General features: G+C 38.7%; 3 protein-coding genes across 4 annotated transcripts; 1 reads left to right on the forward strand and 2 right to left on the reverse strand.

Annotated features, from left to right (window-relative positions):
• Nucleotides 1–6: 6 nt before the first annotated feature.
• LOC118277922 (probable 28S ribosomal protein S26, mitochondrial) lies at nucleotides 7–1,194 on the reverse strand. Its single transcript, XM_035596943.2, has 2 exons — nucleotides 609–1,194; nucleotides 7–245 (listed from the first exon to the last, which is right to left on the reverse strand). Exons 1-2 carry the CDS (start codon nucleotides 1,074–1,076, stop codon nucleotides 69–71), a joined length of 645 nt encoding a protein of 214 aa, XP_035452836.2. The 5' UTR covers nucleotides 1,077–1,194; the 3' UTR covers nucleotides 7–68.
• Nucleotides 1,195–1,417: 223 nt separating this feature from the next.
• Nucleotides 1,418–7,744, forward strand: LOC118277844 (calcineurin-binding protein cabin-1-like). Its single transcript, XM_035596808.2, has one exon. The coding sequence runs from the start codon at nucleotides 1,524–1,526 to the stop codon at nucleotides 7,647–7,649; it is 6,126 nt and encodes a 2,041-aa protein (XP_035452701.2). The 5' UTR covers nucleotides 1,418–1,523; the 3' UTR covers nucleotides 7,650–7,744.
• LOC118277845 (protein unc-50 homolog) lies at nucleotides 7,740–11,740 on the reverse strand. 2 transcript variants are annotated; one of them, XM_035596809.2, is made up of 6 exons: nucleotides 11,305–11,738; nucleotides 10,984–11,049; nucleotides 10,137–10,257; nucleotides 9,570–9,706; nucleotides 8,998–9,099; nucleotides 7,740–8,572 (listed from the first exon to the last, which is right to left on the reverse strand). In XM_035596809.2, exons 1-6 carry the CDS (start codon nucleotides 11,537–11,539, stop codon nucleotides 8,433–8,435), a joined length of 801 nt encoding a protein of 266 aa, XP_035452702.1. In that variant the 5' UTR covers nucleotides 11,540–11,738; the 3' UTR covers nucleotides 7,740–8,432. The 2 variants fall into 2 exon arrangements, with proteins under 2 accessions (XP_035452702.1, XP_050556005.1); XM_050700048.1 differs by lacking the exon at nucleotides 7,740–8,572 and adding an exon at nucleotides 8,815–8,903 and having other exon boundaries at nucleotides 11,305–11,740.
• Nucleotides 11,741–12,103: the final 363 nt, after the last annotated feature.

The raw sequence follows: 12,103 nt of genomic DNA on the forward strand, positions 1-12,103 counted from the left end.
CACAAATTCTTAAATAATATAATTTTATTGTACCTAATTTATTTACAATACAAACTACCATTTATCTCCTAAGCAGTAGCACTGGCAGAAGAAGCAGCCTCCTTTGGTTTAGTTATCTGTGTGTCTCTGCCTAAATACTTGTTTCCTTTGAGGTCTATGGCAAAGTTATAGTCTGTGGGGTTTGCTAGAGCATGATCTATGGCCGCCTCCAGATTTTCCGGGGTTATGAATGTTGAACTCAATTCCTGAAATAAAAATGATTGTTTTTAAACTATAATTATTTTTACATAAGTAGTAACTTATACTTGAAAGGACTTTTCATTTTCAGTCCAATTATCTGAATTTGGTATTAGTCCAGTCAATTTAGTATTTCACCCTGAATTTTATTTTACCATATGTAGGTTTCGAGACAATTTAGGGGGTCAATATATAAGTATATACAAAATTATAGCTGGGTATCTCGCATTCCGAGATTCTTACATAATTTAACCTTATTACTGGACTATATACATAGTTAAAGAAATATTAAACGTTAGACTAGACATATTAACATATTTTCACTAAAAAAATGTAATTAGAAAGTAAGTTTGTACAAGATGTTTAATTACCTTCTGTCGCTTGATTTCTTCTGAAGCTTTCGCGATTGCCTGCACCCGTTTTTCATCAACAGCCTGCATCCTCTTGAGAGCGTACGTCTCAAGTTGGTTCACCTCCACCTTCCTGCGCTCCTCTCGTTCTATGGCGACCTGAGCATTCCACTTCTCGTTCAGTTCCACGCACCGAGCCCACTCCTCGGCCTCCAAGCGCTGAGACATCTCCGAACTGGCACTCTCCCGTGTTTGTTTTTCTTTGATCATTTCCTCGTGATAGAACCTCCTGATGGCCCGCATCTGAGTTTTATAGTTGTTGTGCAGCCGTAAAAGCTCTAGACGCTCTTCTTCTGACACAACGGGACGTTTGGGTACACGAAATACCTTACTTTTTGCAACTGGAACCCATCGGGGTTTTCTATGCGCCTCCGCACATTGTACCACCATCGGCCAGGTACGTTTCAGCAAGGAGTTCTGGGATAACATCGTTTGCGGTTCACTTTCTTTTACTAATATTAGTTGTTTACAAGAACTTTTATGGAAAATCCAACACAATTACCTAACCTCAAAATTCATGTATTTTGACTTTTTAGAGATGTCATGTCAAATGTCATTTTTGTACACTGTATTTCTTATTCGACTTTTTAATTTAAAAATTGTTTTATACATTCAATTAACGTAAATAACATTACGATTGAATTTTATTTGAACTAATTAAATAAAAATCATAAAAATTAATTAATCTATTGTAAGATTTTAAATGTATGTACGATTTCGTTTCTGAACTTTATCACAACTTTATAAATCTTTTCAATAATAACATTTAATGTCAGTAAATGTCAAATTAGTATCTATCAAAGTTGTATCAAAGAAGCAAGCCGGGTGTTTCTTTATTGTTTATTTATCAAAAAGCAATAAAACGAGGGATCAAAAATGATTAAAATATCTGCCTTGAACGAGGAATCGGAAGAGGAAAGTGGATCCGAGGAAGAAGTCACAAGAGAAGCGTCTGAACAGATAGCATTGCAGCAGTATGCAAACGCACTCGAACTTCAAAGAAAAGGTAATCTTAAGGATGCCACTCAGTTACTTAGGGATCTACTTGATACAGAACTATTGTACGAAGTTCAAAAACCCGCGCAAGGTGAGAAAGTGCCTGGTCCCTTGTTTAATTTAAAGTATTTGTCTTATAAAAACCTGGCGGCTATGCTGACAGCATCAGAGGAAGTAGACGCCGCTATCGAGGCGTATTGCGCTGCGGCTGAGTTAGACGACACTGATGTCACTCTATGGCACCGACTTGGGCAGCTTTGTATGCGCACTAAACGCTATGAAATGGCGCTCCATGCTTTTCAACGCGGCGCTGAACGCAATCCTCGTCATTGGCCTTGTTTAGATAAGATCGTCACACTCCTACTCGGCCTGGATTATAAGGAGGAATGTATTTCAACCATACATGACACTCTGCAGTTGGACCCTGGGTACCTACGCGGTCTAGCATATAGAAAACATATTTACACTGTGTATCCTTACATAAAAGACTTCATGGAATATCTGAATCCTATTTACAAATGGGATGAAAAGGATGATGAACCATTTGATGAGGAAAAGGCCAAGAACCTCATAAATGAGGCAGAAATGATCCATGACACATTTATTGAGCAACAGAAAGCTGAGCAGTTCAAATATGTCCTACCTGAATTAAAATTAGTCAAACCTGTAAGCAGTCTAAGTTGGAAATCAGTTGGAGATTCCTTGGTTCATATGCATCACTATATGTCTGAGAATTGTTACAGTCATGCATGCAAAGTAGAAATGGTTTATGAAAAGGAAGATATGGAGAAACAAGAACCCATGGAGGTGTGTGAGGAGCCAATGGAAGTAGAACAGAAACCTGAGGAAAATAAAGTTGAAGAAGCTGTGGTAGAACCAGAAAAGAATGTTGAAAATGTGTCAGAGAATGAGAACAATGACTTATCAGACAAAGACAAAACAGCCACTGATACAGAGAAAGTTGAGAGTGATGTTGAAATGGTGGCAGAAAATGCTGAGAACCCTGCGGACAATAAACAACAAAAGAAAGCCCCAGTGAGAAGAAGAGGCAGCGCACTAAGTTTCCTAGAAATGTGGGAGTGGTGTACTAAACGGAGATCTGGACGGAAAAAGCCTACAAATAAACAAGAACAGGATGACAATATCTATGAAACTCTTAGGAGAATGGTACCAATTTCTTTAGTACCGGAGTTGGTTGAGAAAAAAGAAAACCAAGCTCGAGAAACATCACCGGATGTGACAGACCTGGATAAACTATTTGAGGCAAAAGACAAACCTGAAGAACCTGAAGTACCTGAAATAATATATTTTGGATCTGAAGATGAACAGAAAGATGTTAAAAACTTTATTAATCAGTACACAGAACAGAAAAAGGATATAATTGATATTTTAAATGATTTCCTGAATATTTTGGCATGTAAATGGCGAGAGAAATGGCCCAAGGGACTCTCAGAAGTATTTATTGAAGCTAACAAGTGCTATCTTAACCACATTGATATTCCTACATGCACCAGTGACAATGATGATGACTTATTACATTTCACAACTGTTAACATCTTGGCAGAAGAGTTCTTAGTTAATGAAAAGTTGAACAAATCTCCGGGAGAAGAAGAGAAACACGAACTGAGTGTGATTGAAACTGTAGGCATTATATTGAGTTTAAAGCCAAACATTTTCAAAAGCTCTGACTGTTTAGATTTTACACTGCGCTATCTCTGGGTAAAACTACACACTCAACTTTTGAATAAATGTAATGAGTTTGCTTTGGACTGTTTATACCAACTTGTTTATGAATTTGAAGCTATGGGTGAACACCATGACACATACAATCTAGATATAGTCAATTTCACATATAAACCAAAAATTAATGAGAGTGAAGTCTTAGCTGCTATAAAGGACCTTGAGAGAAATGAGAAGCTTTCAACTGTTATGGAACTATGTGACAAAGGGAACTTTGAAGAAGTATTATCTATAGTGATTGATAGTTTTGAACACTGCAAAGCAATGGCTAAAGTTGAAGAACCGGTGGCTTTAGACTTTGCAGTACATTTGGCTGTGATACTGGACACATATTGGGCTTTAGACAGACCAGAAGAATGTTTCAAGTGGTCTCTCATTTGTCTACATGAAGCTCTAAATCACTACTTTAGATTTACGACAGGATCTCAAGAATATGATAAATGGACCCTGACAGTTGTTAAGATACTGTGTTGTATGGAGCACATACTTACAACAGAAGGTTTAACATGTCTGGACACAGTGTCGCAAAAAGAACTGAGTCAGGGTCTGGAAGATCTCATCAGAATAATTGGACATCAGGTGGAGACTAATGCTGCTGAAATGCCCTTCGGTACTGTAGTCCCATGGATCATTGTACACTACATATTACAGAGAGAGGAGGACCAAGGAAGAGCCAGAATAGATAACGACAAAGCTGCGAGTGATGAGGATGTTCCTAACCCATTAATGGTATTATTCATTGCACATGAACAGCTAGGGAAGAGAGGCTGGTGTTGTAAGTCTGAAGGCAAACTGCTGTACTTTACCTTAGACACGGTAGTTCCAAGGTTGCGGTCACCTTCACTGGCTAAATCTCTAGAGCAGGTGGTACAATATATGGAGCAGTGTGTGTTTTGTTTGTTTGGGCACCCTGGAAGGAAAAACAAATTGAAATACCTTGTAGATCATAATGTACCACCATACACTTTAGATTGGAAAAGAGCGCAACAAGTGTATGAGATATTCAGACCTCCAACATTGCCAGCACTGGAGGGCAAGTTGCCCGGCATCACTGCTGACACTGAGCAGCTGTTCCACAAAATACTTGCTCTGCTTCCGCCTGAATGTGATCCACAGAAATACCTTCCAGACATCGACAGATACATTAAAGGCTTGGAAGATAAAATGCCTAACGCTCCATCTCTACTACCATATAAAATGAAGGATATTTACTTCTTGTTGGGAGATTATTATTACAAAAGAGAGGAAAGCAAGTTAGGTATAAAGTTCAACATGCTCGACGTTGCTCTGAATAACGACAGAGTTGAATCATGGGCACGTATATCTTTGGCTAAAAGTGTAAATTTAGAAAGAATGTTGAATTCCTGTAAAAATCTCAATCATGAAAGAGAATTTCTAAACCCTGCAAAATCCGTGATACGATGTTACAAGAGATGTATGGAGCTGGATCCTACCTACTGCAATATGTGGACAGAATATGGCATGTTCGCATATTACGTGCACTCGTTCTGTTCTCGAGTCCTGAAACAAGCGAGTGAATCTCTAAGCATGGAAGATTTTGAGTCTTTAGAAAAACTGAAGGAAGACATGTTAGATATAACACATAAAAGTTTCATTACCGTGCAGAACGAACTTAACAATAGTTCGGAATCTGACAAAGTAAATGATGAGTCGTGGCTACACTTCTATATGTTGGGGAAAGTGAGTGAGAAACGTAATAAGCCACCATCGGTATACTTGGATTACTATATGAAAGCCGTAAAAAGTTTACAAGAAAGCAACGCGACGTATCCTTCGAAGATTAATTACAATACGCCAACACACTTATGTGTAGAAGTATTAGAGTTACATTATCGGATCCACGCGACTATATTGAAGTACATAGAACAACACGAGAGCAAACCAATCCCTGCATCAGTAGGTAAGGTATTCTCCACGTGTATTGAAGAGTGGAAAAAAGGTCCGTTTACAAGAAAGCCTAAAAAGGACGGTGCTGTAGAAATGGAAACGAACACTGAACCTAAACCCGCGGAACCTGTTCACGCAGCTAATATTCTCAAACGGTCTATTAGCGACGCTGGTGAAGAAGAATCTCATGAGGCCAAAAGACTAAAGATGGAAGCAGCGGCAGCTAAAGTAAGGCGCTCAGCTTCCTATGACACAGAAAGAAAATCCAAAGAACCGATTAAACAGAGTTTAGAAGTAACTGAAGCGAAAACAATTGAGACTCCAGATGAGAAGAAACAGGAAGTTCCTAACGAGAATTTGCCACAGACTACTCTCCCGCCGCCACCACCATCAACAGAACCTGTCAAAGAAGTAACACCTGAGATAGAAAAACCTACTGAGGAGAAAAAAGAAGAAACGGATGGCGAGAAAAAGGAGGATAGTTCGAGTAGCACATCTTCTTCATCGTCGTCGTCAGATTCCAGTTCGAGCGAAACAACATCCGACAGCAGCAGCGACTCTACTACCGACAGCGACGCGTCCAAGTCCTCGAATGACGCTAAACCAATGACAGACGATGAGATCATGAAGATAGTGTCAGCCTGTCTAGACGCGCTGGAAGACTGCGCCAGCCGGTTCCCACCACATTATAAGGCCATTTACAGACTCGCCCATTATCACTTTTATTATAAAAAGGGTAAAGATATCGAAAGATGTCGAGATCTCATGTTATCCAATTTCACTTCAAGATCTGGTCACAAAATGGGAGGATTATTCAGTGAGAGGAAACCCTCTAACTTTTTCAATAACATATGGAGAATACCCATTGCAGAGGTTGACAGGCCAGGCAGCTTCCCATTGCACATGAATCGATCTGTACTCCTCACAATGGAGATATTGAAAGAAATAGACGATCATAAAACACTTTTGGAACTGAGTATCGTTTTACAGAAGATACCAGAACTTGATAAAAAGTATGTACGCGACTCTGATAGAGAGGACCTGTCTCAACAAGCATTCTCACTGTGCGTACAATCTTTGAAAGGACAACTGATAAAATTCAGCCAACAAGCCGATTTGAAGATCAACGAGGTGGAGCGGCAAGCACTCAACAGTTTCATGTTGGATATTTACAGAGCTTATTTAAAAGTCCAGAAACAACCGAATGCTAAACAATTCACGAACTTAATAGTTGAGGGTTACAAGTTGCTCAGAAATGATCCCATCCCTGAGAATATTAATGCAGTTGATTTAAGTTTGAAATACTGTCATAAGATGCTTCACAAAATTAAGAGTGACGCTATGATGGCTAGTGTGGATAAAAGTCAGAATGCTCAGAAGAAACAAGCTGCTAAGGCTGCTGTTGCCGAGACTTCAAAAGCTCCCGCTCCAAGCGTGCCAAGAGTTGAAAGTCAACCAAAGCCGGAGCAGAAAGCGCCTCCTGCTCCCCCTGCAACATCCACTGCAAGCTCGAGTTTACCAAAAATGTCGCCGCACGAAATGGCCGCCGCGTTCCAGAGCTATTTACCGATGTTGAACGACCCTGTACTGTCGCAGCAGACGGCGGCCGCCTTGTCTTTGTCCTACTTGTCCAACATGAGTGTTTTCAGCGCATACCCGTCATTACAGAACACGTTACAGAATACTCTGCAGAACTCCTTCCAGGCTGAGTTCTACCGCCAGTTTTTAGGGCAGAGCTTCCCGTCCTTTATGCCGCCTGCAAAGAAACAGAAACGTGGCCCGAAGCCGGGCTCCGTGCGGTCCACCAACCCACAGATGAAGACGTCGAAGTCGTTCACTGCGCCTACAATGCCTTCCACCAGTAAGGCTATACCGACGCCCGTAATAAGTTCTCTGCAGAAGTCTAACTCTACGCCCATAACTCCCAGTATGGGTTCAGTGCTGCAGAACTTGCCAGCCTCGATGTCGGCCAACTTATCTTCATTTCCGACTCACTCTTCTTCACACTCGACTCACTCTTCGTCACACTCTACCCACTCTATGCCGGCGCAGGCGCACATGTCTACGGCGTCCACTGTGAACGCGGCCATACACACGAAGCCCCCGATGCCACACCAGCAAGTCAGTCCGGGGAAGACGCTGCAAGAGAAACTGGCGGAGCGTCAGAAGCATCTCCCTATTTCTAAGAACCATGAGATCAATGCATCCATTAGTAAGCTGCCCTCCTCTCTCACGATAACCAAGACCTCAGTACCTAAACCCGTGCCCAAGAAGCCGGAAGCTAAGAAACAGCTGCCGTTTACTGAGAGACCCAAACCTATCACAACAGACGAGGTGATTGTACTCGATGATGATTAAATTATGATTATTTATATCTAAAGTTAAAATAGAGTTTAAACTATATTATCAAACTATAGCCTTTTGATTGAATAAATGAAATACAATCAGTGAAACGTATTTTAATTTATTTCTTAAAAAATATTAATTATTTTACTATGTACAGTGTTGTAGTTATATGAAAATATGTTTAGTTTATATTGCTACATTATGTTACATTGCTCACGCATTAAGTGATATCAGTGATCGTTTGGAACATCCTTGTTACCTGCAGAAACCAATATAAATGCTATAGTTTATTTATTAACCAGTCGTTATTTATTATCAAAGGAAAGTAATGTGGACTCTCTTGTATATAAGTACTTTCCTTTTCGACTCTCTTCCCTCAACTTAAGATTAATTATTGTTTACGTTAAAAGTTCTTGCTTCACTTGTAAAGTATAATTCATGGCATCTGGCATAATAACCCCAAATATTAAAGCCAATCAATGAATACTTTCAATAGTTGCACATTGCACTATCGATAACTTGATTCCAGTCACTAACGCTTCAATTATATCGATATTTTGGCAACATCATAGCACATTAGTCTAATGAGCTTAAGTTTTTTATCACCATGGCGAATTTCCAAGCTTGGCAAGCGGATCGGAACTCGTTCCGATCTTTCCCGAAAATAAGTTACCGTAGCCCATGTTATTTTTCCTCCTTCCAGGCAATTTTTAAAGCTTCAAGCCCTCTGATGAAAAATGCACCCTATTCATGTGGCTTTAGTGTATAATTTACAAGTGTCGCAATACATATTGATCAGTGTAACACCCTCATCATGTAGAAGTAGACGAGCATCTCGCTGAGGTTCCACCCCATCACGAGGGTCGCCAGGTATGTGAGGAACAGGATCGGCAGGGGCAACAGGAACACGCGAGCGTTTTGCAGCATCGGGAGATCTGTCGGACAAAAGTATAAATTGGTTGGTAGTTAACAAAGTGATGGTACCCTTTTGCACTGAAGGGCAATTTAAAATGTAACACATAACCCTCTTTTGCGAGTTTTTCAGGTAATAGCAGGTGATCATATTGGCAATTATGAAATTTCAAAAACCCAAAGTTAGTCTTTCTAGCGAAGAAAACCCTGTTTCTATAAATCGCCTATATACTCAAACCGCTTGAGTAGTACAATTTATCTTTAAATATCACATTGGTAGTCACAAACACAAAAAATAATCAAATTTCCCCATTGATATTGAAAACTTACCAGAATCGACAACTTTTCCATAATCTGAAAGTCATTTTGGATTTTAGTGCAAGAGCAAAATTATGGTAGTGCCATATTTCTGGTGCATAATATAAAATGTACAGGTTGTGATACTTACTGCTGTACCCTAAGAATGTGATGTAGAGGTAGTAGATGATGGAAGCCAGCCAGAATGTGTTGGACACCAGACAGGATAGGAAACCATCACGGAACAGAATATCTGGAAAAAGAAAATAGAGGCATTTAGTGTCAGATTACCATGTTGGTTTCTGGTTTGATATAATATCTGTTTGAATAGGACAGGTAGTCACATAGAGATGTGCAATTTTGTGTATGGTTTATACTGAATATTAGACTTTTTTTAAGGGGGATAGTCATTCAATGGCTTCTCTTGGCCTTGGGCGAGGCGAACGGGCGTGTCAGACTCTAACTGACTAAAAACCACCCCATTCCTACTCCTGCTTTTCGAGTCGGAGCTCCCGGTAGGTAGTCCGCAGCTTCGGATCACTTATCATATAGCTTAGGACCAGTTTCATATTAGTGTCTGATTAGTAGATATTTTTCATACAAGTATTGATACATTCTATTGGTGGTTGTACTTAGAATAGAGACTAAGAAGAGTAAGAAGCATAGTATATTAGGTCTATTGGACAGCCAAACTAGTCTCAAAATATAAGCAATAATACTGACTTTCAAAGAAGACGATTTGGAAGAAGTGCAGCAGTGAGAGCGGCGGGAAGAACGCGTTGATGTGCACGTCGAACGCGTACCCCCACTCCACGTCCGGCCCGTCCGGGTCGCGGCGCAGGTACGTGTTGCTTACATACCTGCAAATGTTTACAGTTCATTCATTTATAACCTATAGGGAGATAATGGTCATATTGTTTATAGTTCTTTTGTTGGTAAAGAAGGACATTCTAATAGTAGTTTGTGCACCTCAGAAATCATATCAGAAACTATACTTTGTGTTCAATGTAACACTTATCAAAAGGTCTTAGCTATATATCAATACCTAGCTTCACTGACTATTATTTATTTCTTTATTTGTTGATATTTCAAAAGTATCTATTTATGGTTTAATTGGAATAAATGATTTGACTTCGACTAGTAATGCCTATGTAAGTACTAGTAAGTCTTTATAATCAGCCTTCATAATGCCTTTATGAAGATCTTCCACCTTGTTAAACTATTATTTATTCAGTAAGTCAAGAAGTATGGTGAGAAATATGAATAATACATATTAACAAATATACTAACCAAAAGAATGTGGACACAAGTATCCCGGCTCCTATGAAGTCTACGAATACTACAAACAGTACAAATAGTGCCACCTTCCCGGCTGTCAGGCCCATCGCCAGGCCCAGGCATATTGATGATACTGAAACATAATACATCAGATTTTTAAACACACTAGCTTTAGCTCTCTGATCTTTTCTTAGTAGTATTGATTAAAAATAACATTGGTTTTTTTAGAGGCAATAGTTATCCAATGGTTTCTTCCGCCTTAGGTGAGGCGAGAGCGAGTATCAGACTAAAAACCAACCCACTCCTACTTGCTCTTCAAACTGCAACTACGGTAGCCCACTAGGTAGTCTGCAGTTCAAGGAATAATAACATTGGTGGCCAAAGGTTTTAATGGTAAGAATTTTCTTTTATGTAACTCTCAGCGAAACATCTTTAGTAAGTATACAGTATCTTTTTCAGATGTATACATACAGTAGTTTTACATCTACACACCACTTACACCTTTGTCTTATATTTGGTTCAGTATATCATTCAGCATTTATTTTACCATTGAAATAAACTGGATCATATGTAGTGTTATATAAATCTATCAATGGTTACAAAATAGTTAATATTGATATCAATAAGATGAAGATAAGATTGTTAATGTGTGTTAGCAACTTGAGTGGCATGTAGTCAATAATATATGTATTGGAAATAAATATAGAATAATTTATATACATAATGTATTTGTGTTTATAATCAATGTATTTGTGTACATATCCACTGTTGAATAAGTTTTTCTTTCTTCTCACTTTCAATAACTTCTATTTAAAGTTTCTAACTTTTGATAGTAGAAGAATGTATTTGTGATACTTACAGAATAACCATACACTAAGTAGTACTAGGAACGCTGGGTCATCTCTTGCAAACTGTGATTTTGTATCTGAAATTAACAAGTTCCATGGTTATAGCAACTTTATTCTTCACTGAGTTTTATAGGTTTATGGGGTAATGAAGTTGTGTAAAATAATATTTTGTGCAACTGAATAAATACTGACTAGTAATGAGCAGACACTTCATTCATCATAACAAAGTTCACAATGCTGAAGTATTCTAATAGGAAATTTTAACTTCTTGACATAGTATTAATAAGAATGATTAAGCTTATACATATTTATTTTGTATGATTGGCACTTACGTTTTCTATAATTGAAATTCCTAAACACTTTCTGTGGTGACACAAATAGGTATACCATTTGCCAGGCAGCAAACTCAAAGTCCATCTGATTGAATTTGAACAGTCTTCTGATGTATTTGTAGCGCTTCACAGCCGCGCTGGCTGTCGTAGGCTGGTAATTAGCAGGCGCTGGTAACGGAGACGTACTCCTTGGATAGTTAGTCAGGCTCGGAGTAGGCGACGTCGAATACTTCATTTTGCACAAATTTTGTTACCAAAACTACCAAAATCACGACATTAAGACTATTATTAAGGTTCAATATGTACTCTTAAATATTATTAAGGCCATATATTCGAGTTTAAACAATGTTTATTTATTTTATTCAAATAAAATATAAAATTAGTCACAGCAGTAATCAGTAAACGTCAATTTATTTTGCCGAATTGTAAACGTCACTGTCACTTTTCTGCTTACTCTTTCTAATGCATAGAGACCGACAAGGATAGCAACAACTTTCATGTTCAAGATCCAAATATGTCAGTCGTTGTGACTGTGTAAAGATGACGTTTAACATTTTACGTTCGGAAATAAGGTTTTTCTAATGAGAAATGGGATTTGTTTCACAAACGAGGATGGGATCGATCGAGGAGGTAAACTAGGAGATACATAACTTCTCACCTGTCTCTCATTCGGGTAGAAAGAAGTACACTTTTGATTTCATCTACATTTTTTTTTCATGCATAATTGAGCATCGTGTCGTTCATTACATCGCAATTCACATTGCAAATTGCCAAGTTAAGGACATTAGGTAAAGGTGAA

The sequence above is a fragment of the Spodoptera frugiperda genome, chromosome 18, assembly GCF_023101765.2.
Source record: "Spodoptera frugiperda isolate SF20-4 chromosome 18, AGI-APGP_CSIRO_Sfru_2.0, whole genome shotgun sequence".
NCBI lineage: Eukaryota > Metazoa > Arthropoda > Insecta > Lepidoptera > Noctuidae > Spodoptera > Spodoptera frugiperda.